The sequence below is a fragment of the Salvelinus sp. IW2-2015 genome, linkage group LG15, assembly GCF_002910315.2.
Source record: "Salvelinus sp. IW2-2015 linkage group LG15, ASM291031v2, whole genome shotgun sequence".
NCBI lineage: Eukaryota > Metazoa > Chordata > Actinopteri > Salmoniformes > Salmonidae > Salvelinus > Salvelinus sp. IW2-2015.
In genome coordinates, this window is record NC_036855.1 from 61,941,822 (window position 1) to 61,962,732 (window position 20,911).

Here is a 20,911-nt window from a genome sequence, read left to right on the forward strand (position 1 = left end):
GTCACTCCATCTGGCTGGCTGTTGAGTGACCACAGATATGGGTTAACACACTGATACCAATATGGGATTGAAATGCGGGCTTTGAGTGACCATTGTTATTGTGGCACAGTATCTTTTTGGTTGTCTGCTTTTAGTGAATGCCCAGATGGTGTTTTTTGCTTAAAGGAGAACAGCACTTTTGCTGATAAGGACCTTCTATTGCATAGTAATGAGAAACTGAGAATTAGCACAGTAAAACGGCCATATCAAATCATAGATTAGAAAATTGTCCATTTGGCATCCTCCTTCAAGTACGTGTCCTGTGTTTGCCCTTGATAGTGATGACTGTGTGGGCCTGCGGGGTCTGTCTGGTTTCTATTTTAGACTTTCATAGGTCTCTGTCTGTCTCTCTGTCTGATACACACACACACACTGGGCTATATACTCAGTGACAGTATACATATTTTAACTACATTAGGCAGTGTCCTCATTTTTACCTAGCAACACACTTTCTGTATGTGTTGGGTGTGTGCAGGCATATGTATGTATGTGTGAGTGTTGAAGCAGAGAGATCCTCTCCAGATGGAGTCTGTCCCCTCTGAGAGGGCCTCTACCTCAGTATGAGTCTTGCAGCCCAAGGCCCTGGGGAAGGGGGAGACAGCTGGACTAACTGTTGGCTTAAATGGGGTCATGGAGCAGAACCCAGGACGGATGGCAGACAAAGCCTAGATGCCCACTATCCCAACTTACATTGGCCCACAGTTTTTACTAGAGCCCCCCACTAATTTCACCTCCAAGTACCCCATTGATAGTTCAATATGGTCCCGACTATAAATCTGCCTAGAAGTTTCCATCTACTTTGCTTGTATAGAACTATGTGTTACTGGTAATGTTGTGTCTTTGTGTTGTGCAGTTCTGGGAGTGATCAGTGATGAACATGGCATCAGCCCTACAGGGAACTATGAGGGCGACTCCCCACTGCAGCTGGAGAGAGGATCAGTGTCTACTACAATGAGGCCTCATGTGAGTCTGATAGTGGAACTAAATACACATCTACACAAGCCCAAAAAACAACACAACACTAAAAGCCTGTTGCTCAATACTTGTAATGACCTGTTTCAGTTGAACACTCTCTCACTCTTTGGGGTTTATCTAGACTTGAGAATATCCACTTTAATCCTATTGTACTGAACTTGACTGTGAATTACAGTAGTATTTATTAGGGCGTTGCAGGTAACAACAACATCTGCTGTCTCTCCCCAGCCTCTAAGTACGTCCCCAGGGCCATCCTAGTAGACCTGGAGCCAGGAACTATGGACAGTGTTCGCTCTGGGACCTACGGACAACTCTTCAGACCAGACAACTTCATCTTCGGTCAGTATCTCTCTATCCAATGTGGGTTAAATATGGCCACAGTGCTCAGTGATAGCATTAGAAGAGTGGCTGTTACTGCCTAACCACAATCTGCCATTTACAGTCTCTGCTGTAATAATCACTAACAACATAAATAGTTTGATGTAATATTTCCATTAAAGACATTTGCTTTTTATTTACTTACAGTAAATGCTCCCAAATGTCATTAAAACATGTAAATGTGTAGCTCCTGTACAAATGCAGCGTTGATAACTGCTGAAGCTCTATCTTGAAGTGTGTTGTTGCCCTATAGGTCAGAGTGGAGCTGGTAACAACTGGGCTAAGGGTCACTACACAGAGGGGGCAGAGCTGGTTGACTCAGTCCTGGACGTAGTCAGGAAGGAATGTGAGAACTGTGACTGTCTCCAGGGCTTCCAGCTCACCCACTCCCTGGGAGGGGGCACAGGCTCTGGCATGGGGACCCTGCTCATCAGCAAGATCCGGGAAGAGTACCCTGACCGCATCATGAACACCTTCAGCGTGGTGCCCTCCCCTAAAGTATCAGACACAGTGGTGGAGCCCTACAATGCCACCCTTCCCATCCATCAGCTGCTGGAGAACACAGACGAAACCTACTGCATTGACAACGAGGCGCTTTACGACATCTGCTTCCGCACGCTCAAGCTCCCCACGCCCACCTACGGAGACCTCAACCACCTGGTGTCGGCCACCATGAGCGGTGTTACTACCTCCTTCCGCTTCCCCGGCCAGCTCAATGCTGACCTCCGCAAACTGGCTTGCAACATGGTGCCCCTTCCCCCGTCTGCACTTCTTCATGCCTGGCTTCGCCCCCCTCACGGCGCGTGGCAGTGCGTGCTACAATGCACTGTCTGTGCCTGAGCTCACCAGACAGTTGTTTGACGCCAAGAACATGATGGCCGCTTGCGACCCGCGTCACGGACGCTACTTGACCGTGGCCATGGTGTTCCGTGGTCAGATGTCCATGAAGGAGGTGGACGAACAGATGTTGGCCATCCAGAGTAAGAACAGCAGCTACTTTGTCGAATGGATCCCCAACAACGTCAAAGTGGCCGTCTGTAACATCCCGCCCCGCGGTCTCAAGATGTCCGCCACCTTCATCGGGAACAACACAGCCATCCAGGAGCTGTTCAAGCGCATCTCCGAGCAGTTCACTGCCATGTTTCGCCGCAAGGCTTTCCTGCACTGGTACACGGAGAGGGGCATGGATGAGATGGAGTTCACCGAGGCAGAGAGCAACATGAACGACCTGGTGTCAGAGTACCAGCAGTACCAGGGACACACCATGGGACCACACAGCCGTCATAGCGCTCAGGAAGGAGACGCGTTCTGTCTCCTAGAGATGAACGTACTTTGGTGCGAAAAGTGCAAAACAATCCCAGAACAGCAAAGGACCGTGTGAAGATGCTGGAGGAAACAGATACAAAAGTATCTATATCCACAGTAAAACGAGTCCTATATCGACATAACCTGAAAGGCCGCTCAGCAAGGAAGAAGCCACCGCTCCAAAACCACCATAAAAAAGCCAGACTACGGTTTGAAACTGCACATAGGTACAAAGATCGTACTTATTGGAGAAATGTCCTCTGGTCTGATGAAACAAAATATAGAACTGTTTGTCCATAATGACCATCGTTATGTTTGGAGGAAAAAGGGGGATGCTTGCAAGCAGAAGAACACCATCCCAACCGTGAAGGACGGGGGTGGCAGCATCATGTTGTGGGGGTGCTTTACTGCAGGAGGGACTGGTGCACTTCACAAAATAGATGGCACCATGAGGTAGGAAAATTATGTGGATATATTGAAGCAACATCTCAAGACATCAGTCAGGAAGTTAAAGCTTGGTCGCAAAAGGGTCTTCCAAATGGACAATGATCCCAGGCATACTTCCAAAGTTGTGRCAAAATGGCTTAAGGACAACAAAGTCAAGGTATTGGAGTGGCCATCACAAAGCCCTGACCTCAATCCCATAGAAAATGTGTGGGCAGAACTGAAAAAGCGTGTGCGAGCAAGGAGGCCTACAAACCTAACTCAGTTACACCAGCTCTGTCAGGAGGAATGGGCCAAAATTCACCTAACTTATTGTGGGAAGCTCGTGGAAGGCTACACAAAACACTTGACCCAAGTTAAACAATTTAAAGGCAATGCTACCAAATACTAATTGAGTGTATATAAACTTCTGACCCACTGGGAATGTGATGAAAAAAATAAAAGCTGAAAAAAATAATTCTCTCTACTATTAGTCTGACATTTCACATTCTTAAAATAAAGTGGTGATCCTAACTGACCTAAGACAGGGAATTTTTACTAGGATTAAATGTCAGGAATTGTGAAAAACTGAGTTTAAATGTATTTGGCTATGGTGTATTTAAACTTCCGACTTCAACTGTACAGGTGGTACAGGTGGTACAGAGTCAGTGTGCGGGTGCACCAGTTAGTCGGTCTATTTGAGGTAATATGTTAATGTAGGATTAGTTAAAGTGACTATGAATAGATGATAAACAGAGAGGGGTTGGTGGGGCACAATGCATAGTCTGGGTAGCCATTTGATTAGCTGTTCAGTCTTATGGCTTGGGGGTAAAAGCTGTTGAGAAGCCTTTTGGTCCAAGACCTGGCGCTCCGGTACCGCTTGCCATGCAGTAGCAGAGAGAACAGTCTATGACTGGGGTGGCTGGAGTCTTCGACAATCTTTAGGGCCTTCCTCTAACACCGCCTGGTATAGAGGTCCTGGATGGCAGGCAGCTTAGTCCCAGTGATGTACTGGGCCGTACACACTACCCTCTGTAGTGCCTTGCGGTCGGAGGCTGAGCAGTTGCCGTACCAGGCAATGATGCAACCAGTCAGGATGCTCTTGATGTTGCAGCTGTAGAACCTTTTGAGGACCATTGCCAAATCTTTTTCATTTCCTGAGGGGGAATAGGCTTTGTTGTGCCCTGTCCACGACTGTCTTGGTGTGTTTGGACCATAATAGTTTGTTGGTGATGTGGACACCAAGGAACTTGATGCTCTCAACCTGCTCTACTACAGCCCCGTTGATGAGAATGGGGGTGTGCTTGGTCCTCTTTTTCCTGTAGTCCGCAATCATCTCCTTTGTCTTGATTACGTTGAGGGATAGGTTGTTATTCTGGCACCACCCGGCCAGGTCTCTGACCTCCTCCCTATCGGCTGTCTCGTCGTTGTCAGTGATCAGGCCTACCACTGTTGTGTCGTCTGAAAACTTAATGATGGTGTTGGAGTCATGCCTGGCCATGCAGTCGTGGGTGAACAGGGAGTACAGGAGGGGACTGAGCACGCACCCCTGAGGGGCTCCAGTGTTGAGGATCAGCGTAGCAGATGTGTTGTTACCTACCCTTACCACCCGGGGGCGGCCCGTCAGGAAGTCCAGGATCCAGTTACAGAGGGAGGTGTTTAGTCCCAGGATCCTTAGTTTAGTGATGAGCTTTGAGGGCACTATGGTGTTGAACGCTGAGCTGTAGTCAATGAATAGCATTCTCACGTTGGTGTTCCTTTTGTCCAGGTGGGAAAGGGCAGTGTGGAGTGCAATAGAGATTGCAACATCTGTGGATCTGTTTGAGCGGTATGCAAATTGAAGTTGGTCTAGGGTTTCTGGGATAATGATGTTAATGTGAGCCATGACCAGCCTTTCAAAGCATTTCATGGCTATGGACGTGAGTGCTACGGGTTTGTAGTCATTTAGGCAGGTTACCTTAGTGTTCTTGGGCACAGGGACTATGGTGGTCTGCTTGAAACATGTTGGTATTACAGACTCAATCAGGGACATGTTGAAAATGTCAGTGAAGACACCTACCAGTTGGTCAGCACACCCGGAGCACCCGTCCTGGTAATCTGTCTGGCCCAGCGGCCTTGTGAATGTTGACCTGTTTAAAGGTCTTAGTCACGTTGGCTTTGAAGAGTGTGATTACACAGTTGTCCAGAACAGCTGATGCGCTCATGCATGCCTCAGTGTTGCTTGCCTCGAAGCGAGCATAGAAGTGATTTAGCTCGTCTGGTAGGCTCGTGTCACTGGGCAGCTCGCGGCTGTGCTTCCCTTTGTAGTCTGTAATCATTTGCATGCCCTGCCACATCCGACGAGCGTTGGAGCCGGTGTAGTACGATTCGATCTTAGTCCTGTGTTGGCGCTTTGCCTGTTTGATCGTTCGTCTGAGGGCGTAGTGGGATTTCTTATAAGTCTCCGGGTTAGAGTCCCGCTCCTTGAAGGCGGCAGCTCCACCCTTTAGCTCAGTGCGGATGTTGCCTGTAATCCATGGCTTCTGGTTGGGGTATGTACGTACTGTCACTGTGGGGACGATGTGGTCAATGCACTTATTGATGAAGCCAGTGACTGATGTGGTGTACTCCTCAATGCCATCGGAGGAATCCGGAACATATTCCAGTCTGTGCTAGCAAAACAGTTCTGTAGCTTAGCATCTGCGTCATCTGACCACTTCTTTATTGAACGAGTCACTGGTGCTTCCTGCTTTAGATAATCCAGCAGCAAGATCCCGCAACAATTGGGAGACTTCAGTGCAACAGTTGCAATAATTAGATTAGATAGTACCATTGAGGAAGATGTATCTATTTGTTCTCTCCTGCCAAAGGAAACAAGGAGGAAGGATGATAATAGAGGGGCACAGTAAGGAAGCGATACCCAGACAACACTGCCAAAAATGGTAGAGGAAAAGTATTTGACACTGCTAGCAAAGTAAAGGCCATATCTAGTTCTGTTAACACATTATAGAGGAGAGATGAGAAGAAGAGCTACTTGAGAGGTGGCTCTATAATGACCCCAACACAAATGCAAGATTCATCTTTTCCTTTCTTGCTCTGGCATTCATGAGCTGACGATGACCCTGTTGGTTTTAAACAAGCAGACAATGAACAAAAAAACACTGTCCCTAAGCAATCTTCACCAAATGCTACTCAGATTTTGTGTAGCTCTTTTTTTGAGGCGTTGAGATAGAGCTAGTGATTCAAGAAACAAAATGCCACGTTATCCAGGTTGATTTATGAATGTTGTATCATGTACGCATGCATCAAGTGCATACCAATATTGCCTGCAAAACACCAGTCATGGTTGTTGTTACATAAATTTCCCGCGAGGTATCGCTGCAAATAAGTATTCCTGCGCTGACACAGAGAAAAACATTGGAATCATTCTGTGTGATGGTGATGACAGAGAACCCAAGGATACAGGATATATTTGCGAAGAAAACTGAATGCACAGCGTTCAAAGTGTCCAACATCAATCATATACGGATGAAATCTTGTTGTTTGAAGGTCGACAATGGGGTAAGTAAACTGTCTAGGGAATGTTAGCTAGCAAGTAAGCTAGCTAAGCTAACGACTGTTTTACTAGCAAGCTGGCGATTAATATTTACAGTGATTTTAGTTTTCATAGCTAACATTGTTGATAACATTGCCGTTTATAGTTACTGGCTACCTGGCTCATGCAAGTCTTCCAATGTTTTAAAACTCGGAACCTTCTTACGTGCTACCCTTTCGTTTTGTAGGTAACGTTAGCTAACTAGCTAGTTGAGATACTATTAAATTACTAGATAGAGGGCTAATGTCAGAAACCTTTGTAGTTCCAGTATGGAGTGATATGGCAGCCATATTTGTCAGGGAGATATCCAAAACAGTCTAAATTGAATACATGGCAGTAGAAACATACCGGATTTTAGGTATGCAGCAAAATAAAAGTATGGCATGTGATATCAAATTGTTTAAGATAGTTATTGTCGACCTAAAATATTGTAATGGAATTATACGGGTTGTATACCAATTTTCTGTATAAAGCAGAGTTGTGGACTCCAGTCACATGACTTGGACTCGAGTCTGACTCAAGTCACAAATTTGATGACTTGATAGAAAAGAAAAATGACTTGACTTGGAGCATCGCACTAGACTTTGACCTGAGATTTATGAATAAAAATTATCTGGCCAGGTTTGTAATATTTTGTGGCACAGATTATACTGTGGATTGACTTCTACACGTAGCCAGAGGCAGTAGCCGCAGCATCGCCCTTGCAAAAAAAACTGCAACAGATTGGCTAGTGAAACGCACACTCGGCACTCTGATTGGACCAGCAAACTGTCAATCAACACAGGTCGGGTGAGCTAGCGAAGCGATTGATGATTTGCTGTACCACTCACTATACGATCGAGTGCAGCGCAAAAGAGACGATAAATATGCAGCTCCAAAACAATGTGGTGATCAAGAATATTAACGGTTTACTTTGTAAACTCACCAGCAATGAGGCAACACTTCTTATCATATGCCTACTGGTGTTTTGGTATGTATCAATTGCTTGAAATTGGTAATTTACTTATGAAGCTGGCATTTGGAATTTGTTGTTCAAATGAATTATTACTGTGGCGAAGACGCACCATAGCCTCCTGCGCGGCTATTCACTTACCTGCCAGTGAAGAGCGCTTTTTTCCTGTTGTTAAAATGTTTGCTGTTGCTTTCACACGTTTAAATGCATAGGCCCTATGAGGTAAATCTATATTCCATCAAATACCACAATAATTGCTCAAGTTTCATCATTCTATCCCCATACCGTTTATTGCAACACGTAGACATTGTATGGTTCTGGTTTGATTAACATACGATTGATACCATTTCATTTAGCCAACCATTTCTTACTCTGAGTTGGCGGGATGTGTATAGTGCATATTAACGTTCGTAAGACTCATGAAGTAGAAGTTCTGTTTTTTTAATTCAATGTATGGTTTCCTTTGTTCATATTCCCTGGGTTATGTCGGAGTTCTGTGTGTCTGTGTCCTATGACTCTGTCATGTTTGTTGTGTGAACAAATGATTGTTTCATGTATGCATGGGGTTGAAATATCATGAATAATCATTAAGTCTGATTAAGACGAATGTACCAATGGATGTGGAAATTGCCTTTTACATTGTAGAACTAGTTTATTGGTTGTAATTGGGTAATTGTATGGTCTTGGGGGCCAAGCGCTTATATTATGCAGGCCAAGCGCTTATATTATGTAGGCCTACCTGTTTGAGCTCCTGTTAGATTTGGTTTCTCAGGGGGAGGGTGTACAGTCTTGCCCTCGACCTGTGTCCGTTCAGATAGGACAGGTTAAGCCTGATACAGAGGCTATTTCTTTTGGGCTATTGCCTGTGTATATTTTGGTAAATCTACTCGTATATTTTGTATGATATGGCTTTCACCATTGGATCACCAAGACATGTAAATAAGTCTACACTCTGAGCACGTTGACGTGTCTTCTGCTGATGTCATGCCCTTATGACTGCTACAAGGTCCCTATTTTACTATTCCATAGGCTAGTCAAAATGTGTTCTAGACAAAATAATGGAAAGGGCTGTCTGGTAGCCTCAATAGATAGACAAAGATTTGTAGTTGGACAAGTCGTTTGCATGTATAGTTATTTTTTTACTTGAGACTTGACTTAAACTTGTGACTGGACTTGACTTGCTCGTAGAATGCACGACTTGGACTTGACTCGAGTCTTGAACCGTTCTACTTGGGACTCAACTCGAGGCTCATCTTGTGACTTGAAACTTGCTTGTGACTCAAATAATAGTGACTTGGTCCACCTCTAATAAAATAGCTTCTAAAATGCATGTAAAATAATAAAATATAACGTAAACTCGTACATCGCCTTGGTCCGTACAATTGCCCTTATTTTAGCGCCCAAAAAACGTAATACTTCCAGATCAACTGTAATGTCAATACCATTGTAAAGCACAATTTCTCCCCTTTCCAACAGAATCAATTAGATGACCTAAACGCTGCCCGTTTCTGCATAATTCAAGCAGGCAATGAGCCCCGTCGGGTCTTTTTAAAAATGGCGTGTGGGGAAGCGAAACTAATGCGTGATAGTGAGAAGGAGAGATGTTGTGTGGGAAAATTGCTTTTTTCCACTCGATCTGTCCAACTTATCGCCTCTAAAATGTAAATTAAACACTATAAAGAGTTTATATAATGTGTCATTACATACCTATTTGAAGGTTTGTGTCGAATTTGAATCGGGTTTTTAGGGCGGTGCTAAAGTGATCTTAGAAGTAAACAGCGGCTTTGAGAATGATGATGGCATGCAATGATGACGCAAAAAATGACTAGGTATCCCCCCTTACCCCCGTCACTGTCCATTACTTGTTTTTAAACAATGAGAGAAGTGCTACACCTGGTGGAGAGAGATTGTAAGACAGAAATAGTTGCTTTATGAGTGCTGTACGTTACGACATGACACGTCACGATGTAACGGAGGGTCCGTTTTTTCAACTTTTCTCCAATACTATAGAGCCATTACCATGTCGATCAACGCTTGAATAGAAACCTAGTTCACACCTCCGATTTTGAAGTCAACACAGTCGCTACAGTCCCATTAGTTTTCTTTGTAGCCTTGTTTGAATGTTGCGGTTGCGCACATTTGTACGGAATGGGGTGAGTTTACGTCAGTGTTTGAGGACATGTTTAGGCTATAAATCAAAGCAAAAACAGTGACAACCCTCTAAACTATTACTTTTAATGGGAGTCTTGCTTGTTTTCAGACAGTGCAGTCGCTCATCTGAGCTGATCCTGCAGCTCTGATGACTGTGCTAAGGTTATGTGTCTAAGATAATGCATATTAGATGTGTCAATATCTGATCCCTACAAGTCATCATAACATGGCATATCAACCATGCTTGTGTACCAATTCTCTGTACCCATATCCTCATGCTTATGGTAGCTCACCTTCATCTATAAAACAGGGAAGATCAAATTCCAAAGCAATAAATGTCAGTACAGCCATATTGACTGGATAGAAAATAACCACTCTGTCCTTGAGGGAGTGTCAAGTTAGAGCGAGTTTGACCCCCCCCCCCCTCCCCCTTTCTCTTGAGGGTTGCTTGGTGGGACGATGTAGCCAAGTCCATGTGTCTCTTGTCCTTCTGGTTCATGACTGTTTGCCCATGTGTTGTGTGTCTTCAGATGAGCCGGTGAGATGGAATATCATGAGAGACCTGCTTCTTTTCGCCAAGCCCGCCTCAACCCCTTTGATCGGGGTGAGGAGGAGGGCGGCCCCCAGGGGTAAAACCCCCTCTCGAGATGGTGAGTGTGACTGGCGGGTTGAATAGTAGCCTAGTTCATTGATGGGTCCCACTATACATGTGAAATGAATTAACACCAGTGCTGAATGTAGTGCCATGTGATGAAAAGAGAATGCAGAGGCAGATTCTGTGTGTTTTACTCATCTCAGCAAAGGCCTGGAGAATGGATGAGCCGACAACCTGATGACACTGCAGCAGTCTCTTATTGAAGATGGAGTAGTGCAGTAGCCTGGTGGGAAGTCAGTTCATGTTGTCTATGCAGCCAGTCTGCATCTGAAAGTTTAGAGCTGCAACCTGTACCAGAGCAAGCTTTGTCTGCAGAACTATAGTCTGCAAGAGATGGAACAATCTATACATTTTGAAATGATGTGACTGACTGTACAGCTAAACAACAGCATAGACTGAAAGAGGAAGGCTGCTGTCTTTTCCATATCTCAGTTGCTTAATATCTGATTTAGTACCACTCTTGCAACAGCGCCCTAACCATTATGAGCTCATCAACAACTCAACTGACCCTGGATCTGTAGTTGTGGGCCAAAAGTAATGAGAGGAACTGAGACAGGAGCATTAGGTGGGACTGTGGTTCAGAACGATTCCTGTAATCATATGCCTACACTTAGCTCAGTTCACTAGAACACTGTCTAGGCTTCAGCTGCATCTGTCTGCCTCCAGCTCTCTCTGGCAGCCAGCGACTCAGGATATCTTGTCTCTCGCTACCATGATGTCATCTGAGGTGTATGCAGGTACAAACAAAATGCAGGCCTAGATAGTGAGATTAGCTATGGGTTTACTTGATACAGGCTAACTTGAGACTCCTACCTGCTGAATGTTGTTTGTTTGTAATGATATGTTCTAGCTTTAGGTCTATCTGAGGAACTAGTCAGTTGTTAGACATCCAAAATGCTTATTGCTGGGGGTAGACATCTGTTTGTGGTCCAGGCTAACTGCTGATTTAATAGCACGTGACATGTAGCATCTCTGTATTTTCATAATATATATATTTTTTTATGATGATAGGAGGGGAATCTTGTCCCTCGGGATCTTTAGGCCTAATTGATCCGTTTCTTACTGTGTTGAGGCGTCTGTTACAGCCAAAAGTAAAAGCTTTGGGAAGCAGCTTTTTATCAGGAAGTGTTCTTTGGAGATGTAGAAGCTTAGCGTTTCAAAGAGGCTAGCCCTCAGCCAATATCTGGTACCCTGGCACAAAACCACACGAAATGGCTTAAAGCCTCTCTCTGGTTCCTCTAAGGCTTTAAATATTTGATCAGTTTACATGCCCCCAGGCCTACCAGCACTCCGTTTGATTTAAAGACTGAAGAGCTGAACTGTGTATGCTCTGGTGCTGAAGTTGGGAGCCGAGATAAACCAAGGAGAATTTCTTTATCAGATTGTCAGATTGCTTTGATCTGTGTGATTAGTCTGATAATACAGAAACCCACATTTGAGTTGGTGTCAGAGAATAAAGCTTCTATCTGCCATGACTTGCCTTTGTACTATAATTCTAAGTTCTTTGTACTTCAATGAAGTAGCATAAACTTGTCCCAAATAATTTTACGAAGAAGAATAAGATTATTGCAAATAAGGAAGATAGCCTTTGTTAAATCCAATAGGTGAGGTGTAAATTGGAGCGTAAGCTGATGTCTGGCCCACATCCATACCCACATCCGTACAGTGGGACTGTTAGGTTAGTCATATCTGCCTGTTAATCTTGAGGCTGTATAGCCTTAAGTCTGTTACCTAGCAACCTTTAGCACTTCAAAGGCAGTAGTCCTTCCCTGTTTCCCTCTGGTTTTAAACAGAGCACGTATTTGTATAAAAACAGTATCTTGTGACTGCTTTACCCACTCAGAGGGTGAAACTCCTTTTAGACAAATGTGTGTTCTGTAAAAGGTTGTGTGTGAGGTTTAAGTGGGCGTGCGTGAGCTTTACTGTGTGTGTGTGTGTGTGTGAGAGAACAATGCTTACAGTACTTCTTGTCTGTCTTTCCTCAGAGCTGAGACCTGAGCTCTTCTCCTCTAAGAGCAGAAACCAAAGTTTGGACCGAGCCATGGACCTGGGACTGGCAGAGGACCACTTCTCTCGACCTGTCGTAAGAACAATCCTTATACGGCCATTTTGGATGTTGGTGAACCACTGACCAGTCGGTGTGGTTGCATGAAAAGTAATTCTTAGTGAAAACACAACTGTGATGGATACATTTGTCTGTCTATGTGCAGTTTAAATGGCAATCAGTATGTGTTAATGTGAGATTTGGTGCCCGTGTCTGCTCATGCATGGACTTATGTGTGTTTGTGTGTTTTTACTGTATGTCCCCGTGCAGGGCTCGTTTGTAGCGTTGGACATTGAGCAGCTGAAGATAGCCATAGAGGAGTGTAAGAGATTAATCCTGGAGCTGCCTGAGCATTCAGAGAGACAGAAGGACACTGTGGTCAAACTCATCCACCTACGCCTCAAACTACAGGAGCTCAAGGTAAGACCAGGGGAGAGGGGAGGCTGGAGGGAAGTATTGAACTACCCAGAGGCCATGAGTTAAGGGGGAAAGGAATTAGTCATGGGAGGTAGATGGCAGTAGTCATATCTACGTAGAAGAGTCGACCAACAAAAAAAAATTATTCAGAGCACTTACTTGTGAACATGAACTGTGTATGCATGAAAGCCATTCACAAATCATTCACTACCTCTGTAAATGTCAATACAATATTACTGTGTAACATACAGTGCCTTCAGAAAGTAGTCACCCCTTGACTTTTTCCACATTTTGTTGTTTTACAGCCTAAATTTAAATGTATTAAATTGAGATTTTGTGTCACTGGCCTACACACAATAACCCATAATATCAAAGTGGAATTATGTTTTTAGAAATGTTTACAAATTAAATAAAAATGAAAAGCTGAAATGTCTTGAGTCAATAAGTATTCAACCCCTTTGTTATGGCAAGCCTAAATAAGTTCAGGAGTACACCTTTGCTTAACAAGTCACATAAGTTGCATGGACTGAATAATAGTCTGCAATAATAGTGTTTAACATTATTTTTGAATGACTACCTCATCTCTGTATCACACACTGACAATTAACTGTAAGGTCCCTCAGTCGAGCAATGAATTTCAAACACAGATTCAACCACAAAGACCAGCAAGGTTTTCCAATGCCTCGCAAAGAGCACCTATTGGTAGTTGAGTAAGAAAAAAAATCTGACATTAAAATATCTCTTTGAGCATGGTAAACTTATTAATTACACTTTTGAATGTTGTATCAATAAACTCAGTCACTACAATGATACAGGTGTCCTTCTTAACTCTGTTGCCGGAGAGGAAGGAAACCGCTCAGGGATTTCACCATGAGGCAAATGGTGACTTTAAAACAGTTAGAGTTTAATGTCTGTGACAGGAGAAAACTGAAGATGGAACAACAACATTGTTGCTACTCTACAATACTAACCTAAATGACAGAGTGAAAAGAAGGGACGCCTGTACGGAAAAATAATATTCCAAAACATGCATCCTGTTTGCAATAAGGCACTAAAGTAAAACTGCAAAAAATGTGGCTAAGAAATTAACTTCATGCACTGAATACAAAGTGTTGTGTTCTGTTTGCCCCAAACATATCACTGAATAACACTCTATATATTTTCAATCATGGTGGTGGCTGCATCATGTTATGGGTATGCTTGTCATCGGCAAGGACTAGTGATTATAAAAATAAATAAAAAATTGGGATAAAAATAAATGGTATAGAGCTTAGCACAGGCAAAATCCTAGAGGAAAACCTGGTTCAGTCTGTTTTCTAACAGACACTGGGAGACAAATTCACCTTTCAGCAGGACAATAACCTAACACACAAGGCCAAATATACATTGGAGTTGCTTACCAAGACGACATTGAATATTCCAGAGTGGCCAAGTTAGTTTTGACTTAAATCAGCTTGAAAAGCTATGGAAACTTGAAAATGGCTGTCTAGCGATGATCAACAACCAACTTTATTGAGCTTGAAGAATTTTTAGAAGATTGTACAATCCAAGTGTGCAAAGCGCTTAGACTTACCCAGAAAGACTCACAGCTGTAATCGCTGCAAAGGGTGATTCTAACATGTATTGACTCAGGGGTCTGAATACTTATGTAAATGAGAGAATTCTGTATTTCATTTTCAATACATTTGCAAAACCTTCTAAAAACATGTTTTCACTTTGTCATTATGGGGTATTGTCTTTAGATGGGTGAGAGGAAAAGAAATCCATTTAATCCATTTTTAATTCAGGCTGTAACCACAATGTGGAATAAGTCAAGGGGTATGAATACTTTCTGAAGGCAATGTACGTCTTGTTTTGGTCTTCGTGTCCATGTCTCCTCATTTTATGTCAGTCTCTCTCTGTGGTTGTCACATTTTAACTTTAAAAAATCATGTGAAACCACACCTTATAGCTCATGCAGTGTCTGGATTCTGCTGGGATTGCCTGAATTGTTTTAAATATGGGTTGTTTTGGTGTCATTCACACACTGTGAGAATGAGTGGGTTGAAAGTGCTGCAGTGAACTCGTCCAGTTGATTAATAACAGACTGTAGTGTAGGTCTCTGACACAATGCTGTGCTCTTGTGCTGCGTTCTGATTGACTCTGCTCCTTGTCACTCAACAGGACCCTGAAGAGGATGAGCCAAACCTGAGGGTACTATTGGAGCATCGTTTCTCCAAGGAGAAGAGCAAGAGTGTGAAACAGACGTGTGACAAGTGCAGCACTATCATCTGGGGCCTCATCCAGACCTGGTACACCTGCACAGGTGGGAGTGCATTAAAACTAAGCCAAAATGTTCTCGGTGGTAAAACCTCATGGACACTGAACGGTTACAGCTGTATGACTGAACTTGGGTAAACATATGAAAGAGAGCATTGCTAAAGAACCAAAACTGAATAGCGTTCAGTTGCTAGGCAACACTGCCCTCCTGAGACCTTCTGTTCTCCTCTGGTCGACGTTGGCCCTGGTGAATTAATTGAGTTGGAGAGAGAAATTGAATTGGTGTACCGTATGGCCAACTTTCTCTCCAGAATCTTAAGTCACATATTGCATTTTAAAAGGGTAATTTGCTGTTGACTAATATCTCTGTCCCCCTGCCCCTCTCGCAGGTTGTTACTACCGTTGCCATAGCAAGTGCTTGAACCTCATCAACAAGCCCTGCGTGAGGTCAAAGGTCAGCCACCAGTCAGCGTACGAGCTCAGCATCTGCCCAGAGATCGGGCTGGACCGGCAGGACTACCGCTGTGCTGAGTGCCGCATGCCTGTGTCACTAAGTGAGTGTTCAGCCTTTATGAGACCGACTTGATAGCCAATTAGCAGTCAGCACAAATTGAAATATATGGGCATGATGTCTATGGACCCTTGTTGTATTAAACAATCACAGTTATAAAAGCAATGCCTAACCTCTGGGTCAATGGGCTGTGTGGACATTCTTCTCCTCTCACAGACTAATGTGACTAACTACTGTACTGTACAAGGTAAACCTGGAGCCCAATAAGTATTAGTGTTCCTCTGTGTGGATCTAAAGAGATTTAGCTAGAGCACTTAGTCATTCTCATCCACTCTCTTATGCTAATATAACAGATGGTGCTTAACTCAGCCTGCTAATCTAATGCACTCACATCGAGCTTGGAGAGTTAAAATCAGCTTTGATAGTGTAATGTGATATTAAAAGTTACAGCAATAGTTACTTGCCAGGATTCTCCTCCCTGGGAGATGTTGAATGTAAATCAAAAGCTATGCTGAATTGTAGTATCTCATTAAGAGTTTAATTATGTTGTGGTTAGGAAAATATATGTTTCCGTAATGTGTCAGTGAGTGTTGTGTGACAGTGTTAGTTGCATGATCAGTGAGTTGTCTCTGAGTGAGAGTTGTGTGGCATGGTGTCGTAATCCCTCACGGAGCCCCATGCTGCACTGCACTGTGTTGTGTTGTCCTGTAGGGGGCGTGCCCAGCGAGGCCAGGCAGTGTGACTACACGGGCCAGTACTACTGCAGCACTGCCACTGGAATGACACCGCTGTCATCCTGCACGCGTCATCCACAACTGGGAGTTTGAGCCACGCAAGGTACCAAAGAGAGAGATGCTAATTGCACACTGTTTTTCCTTTATCATAATAGATCTTTTACACACAGGAGCTTCAACAAACTCTACCTTATATTACATGATGTTTACACAACCAGGAACTTCAAAAACTCTACCTTATATTACATGATGTTTACACAACCAGGAGCTTCAAACAAACTCTACATTATATTACATGATGTTTACACAAACAGGAGCTTCAACAAACTCTACTATATTACATGATTGTTTACACAACCAGGAACCTTCAACAAACTCTACATTATATTACATGATGTTTACACAACCAGGGAGCTTCAACAAACTCATTATATTACATGATGTTTACACAACCAGGAGCTTCAACAAACTCTACCTTATATTATGATGTTTACACAACCAGGAGCTTCACAAACTCTACTTATACTTAATGATGTTTACACAACCAGGACTTCAAACAAACTCTACATTATATTACATGATTGTTTACACAACAGGAAACTTCAACAAACTCTACATTATATTACATGATGTTTACACAACCAGGAACTTCAACAAACTCTACATTATATTACATGATGAGCAGCTGGTAAGAGAATGCACCGCTGTTTCCTTTGGTGACCGTGTAATGGATAAAAATCACTGGAGAACCAGGCCTGAAGCCAGGAATAATAATGATCCTATGATGTTGAGAGCATAGAACCCTATCACAGTGTATCACATGGAGACAGAACACATTAAAACACTATTGTGTTTTCTTAGCTTCTGTGTTTGACTATTTGCATTCTGTGTAGTTCTATCTCTAACAGTGTGTCCCCTGCTCTCTGGTCAGGTATGTCGTTCCTCCATGCGTTACCTGGCCCTGATGATACCCAGGCCTGTACTGAAACTGAGGGAGGTCAACCCACTGCTCTTCAACTTTGTGGAGGAACTAGTGGAGATCAGGGTAGRTGACATATCAGCAACAGGGACTCTGCATGAATAGTGTGTACTGAATGTTTGTGACATAAATTCATTAAAATGTGGTTTTGTCTTTTTGTACAGTTTTTGGTTTTGTCTTGCACTCCATTTCCACTCCATAAAATGGGATGAAGTCTGGGTTTGCTATAGAACTTGTTTTGGGAGCTCTTCCTTGTCTGTACTATCACGCAGTATACCAGGCTTTTGTTTTCAGGAGATTCTCACCAGTCAGCAGTTCTATTTGTGCCAGTGTGTTTTGTGGTGAGGGATTAGAATACTGAGGCAGATAGACAGCTGTTTCTGTCATTGGGGAGATTGTCAGGCCAGAGAAGAAAGACACTTGTTTATGGTATATAAAAGAACTAGCTTCATCAGATAGTTCCATGAAATTAGAAATATGGAGTGGGGGGCACATTCAAAAGCGATTTCCCATAGAACATGTTGTGTCTGACATTGGCCCATGGAATCAGGGTGTGACTAATGGCTAGTGTGTGAATGTGTTCCTCCCTGCAGAAGCTCCGTCAGGACATCCTACTGATGAAGCCCTACTTCATCACCTGTAAGGAGGCCATGGAGGCACGGCTGCTACTGCAGGTCAGCAACATCGCCGCAATATCAACACAACATCATCCCAACACCCCTACGACATCTTCGCCACAGCCATAGCATCACATAAATATCACATTCCAATCTCTGTATAAAGAACATTGCATTTGCATCCAGTGCCTTGCATAAGGGTCTTGCAGCAGTATTGTTAAACAACCCAGAGGAACCAATTTTTGCTGATGTCATGGCTGAGTATGTGCTGCAACAGCGCCACTCTCTGGCCTTTTTATTAATAACATACTGATATAAGAATCATATCAAGTTTAAATTGTGACATGCTTTGTAAACAACAGATGTAGACCAAGTAAAATGTTTACTTACTTCCCAACATTGCAGAATACAATAAAGAAAATATATATACACTACCGTTCAAAAGTTTTAGAACACCTACTCATTCAAGGGTTTTTCTTTATTTTTTAAAATTTTCTACATTGTAGAATAATAGTGAAGACATCAAAACTATGAAATAACACATGGAATCATTTAGTAATTAAAAAAGTGTTAAACAAATCAAAATATATTTGAGATTCTTCAAATAGCCACCCTTTGCCTTGATGACAGCGTTGCACACTCTTGGCATTCTCTCAACCAGCTCCACCTGGAATGCTTTTCCAACAGTCTTGAAGGAGTTCCCACATATGTTGAGCACTTTTTGGTTGCTTTTCCTTCACTCTGCGGTCCAACTCGTCCCAAACCAGCTCAATTGGGTTGATGTCGGGTGATTGTGGAGGCCAGGTCATCTGATGCAGCACTCCATCACTCTAATTATTGGTAAAATAGCCCTTACACAGCCTGAGGTGTGTTGGGTCAATGTCCTGTTGAAAAACAAATTATAGTCCCACTAAGCCCAAACCAGATGGGATGGCGTTTCTCTGCAGGATGCTGTGGTAGCCATGCTGGTTAAATGTGCCTTGAATTCTAAATAAATCACAGACCGTGTCACCAGAAAAGCACCTCCTCCATGCTTTACGGTGGGAATACACATGCGGAGATCATCAGTTCACCCACACCCGGTTGGGACCAAAAATCTCAAATTTGGACTCCAGGCCCCAAGCAAGTCTCTTCTTATTGGTGTCCTTTAGTAGTGGTTTCTTTGCAGAAATTCGACCATGAAGGCCTGATTCACGCAGTCTCCTCTGAACAGTTGATGTTGAAATGTGTCTGTTACTTGAACACTGAAGCATTTTTTTGGACTGCAATTTCTGAGGCTGATAACTCTAATGAACTTATCCTCTGCAGCAGAGGTAACTCTGGGTCTTCCATTCCTGTGGGGTCCTCATGAGAGCCAGTTTCAACATAGCGCTTGATGGTTTTTGCGACTGCACTTGAAGAAACTTTCAAAGTTCTTGAAATGTTCCGTATTGACTGACCTTCATGTCTTAAAGTAATGATGGCCTGTCATTTCTCTTTGCTTATTTGAGCTGTTCTTGCCATAATATGGACTTGTTTTTTTACCAAATAGGGCTATCTTCTGTATACTGTTAGGATTTACCTAGGGGTCATGATTGGGGCTGTACAAATGTTTGGTGAATTAGAATAATTGATTATGCTTATGTTATATTAATAGAAGGGGAGGGGTTAAAAGACCCCTCCCTCCTTACATTTATAGGGTTTTAGACTGCTGATTAACAATATATAGTCATTGTAGAAATTTTGTATTGTTCTACATTTGTATTTTAGTTCTCTCTCTCTTTTTCTGCCTCATTATAAAGAGGCCCTTAGACAGAACTCTGCAGGCGAGTGAAGGAGATAAGACTAGGTAAACATTCCACAATAGGTCAACTTTGGGGGAAGGGGACATTTACTGCTAAGTGTTTAGCTAACAATAAGGGCCCTGTTTATACAGCTTTGTAGGCATGGTTTTGGTCCCAGGAGTAGAGGATGATGATATAGGTAGTGACGTCGCCAGGGCGCCACTTAGGGTTTAATAAAACCACTGGAGTCCTTTTGGTGGGGGCAGAACTTACTCAGAAACATGCGTGCTATGTTCCTGTTTGTCAACTTCTGTCTGCAATTGCATCAATAAAGGTTTTTGAATGATTTAATTAAAGATATTGTCATAATGCTAATTTCACCAATGAACCAATGATTGACAAAGAAGGACGTAAGGAACGAACCCTAACAATACCCCCTACCTTTGCACAACACAACTGATTGGCTCAAACGCATTAAGAAGGAAAGAAATTCCATAAATTAACTTTTAACAAGGCGCACCTGTTAATTGAAATGCATTCCAGGTGACTACCTCATGAAGCTGGTTGAGAGAATGCCAAGTGTGCAAAGCCGTCAAGGCAAAGGGTGGCTATTTGAAGAATCTCAAATATATAAAATATATTTTGATTTGTTTAGCACTTTTTTTTGGTTTCTACATGATTCCATATCTGTTATTTCATTGTTTGTATGTATTCAGTATTATTCTACAATGTAGAAAATAGTACAAATAAGAACCCTTGAATAAGTAATTGTGTCCAAACTTTTGACCGGTACTGTATGTTTAATAATAGAAAAAAACTAACACAAGGAATAAATACACAATGAGCAATGATAGCTTGGCTGTAAATACTGAACAAAAACATAAACGCAACATGTAAAGTGTTGGTCCCATGTTTCATGAGCTGAAATAAAAGATCTCAGAAATTGTCCATATGCACAGAAAGCATATTTCTCTCAAATGCTGTGCATGAATGTGTTAGTAAGTATTTATCTTTTGCCATGTTAATCCATCCACCTGACCAGTGTGGCATATCAAGAAGCTGATTAAACAACATGAATATTACACAGGTGCACCTTGTGCTGGGGATAATAAAAGGCCACTCTAAAATGTGCAGT

The 20,911-nt window shown here is 42.8% G+C and overlaps 1 protein-coding gene and 1 pseudogene across 1 annotated transcript in view; both read left to right on the plus strand.

Moving 5' to 3' along the window:
* The window catches only part of LOC111974453 (tubulin beta-4 chain-like), a 15,749-nt pseudogene extending 5,410 nt beyond the window's left edge, over positions 1–10,339 (plus strand).
* Positions 10,337–20,911, plus strand: part of LOC111974213 (differentially expressed in FDCP 8 homolog) — a 17,798-nt gene continuing 7,223 nt past the window's right edge. The window contains 11 exon segments of the mRNA XM_024001864.2: positions 10,337–10,426; positions 10,428–10,447; positions 12,438–12,535; positions 12,767–12,916; positions 15,077–15,218; positions 15,562–15,726; positions 16,395–16,448; positions 16,451–16,474; positions 16,477–16,520; positions 17,349–17,462; positions 17,990–18,070. Coding sequence (XP_023857632.2) covers positions 10,341–10,426; positions 10,428–10,447; positions 12,438–12,535; positions 12,767–12,916; positions 15,077–15,218; positions 15,562–15,726; positions 16,395–16,448; positions 16,451–16,474; positions 16,477–16,520; positions 17,349–17,462; positions 17,990–18,070 — 978 coding nt within the window. The 5' untranslated portion in view covers positions 10,337–10,340.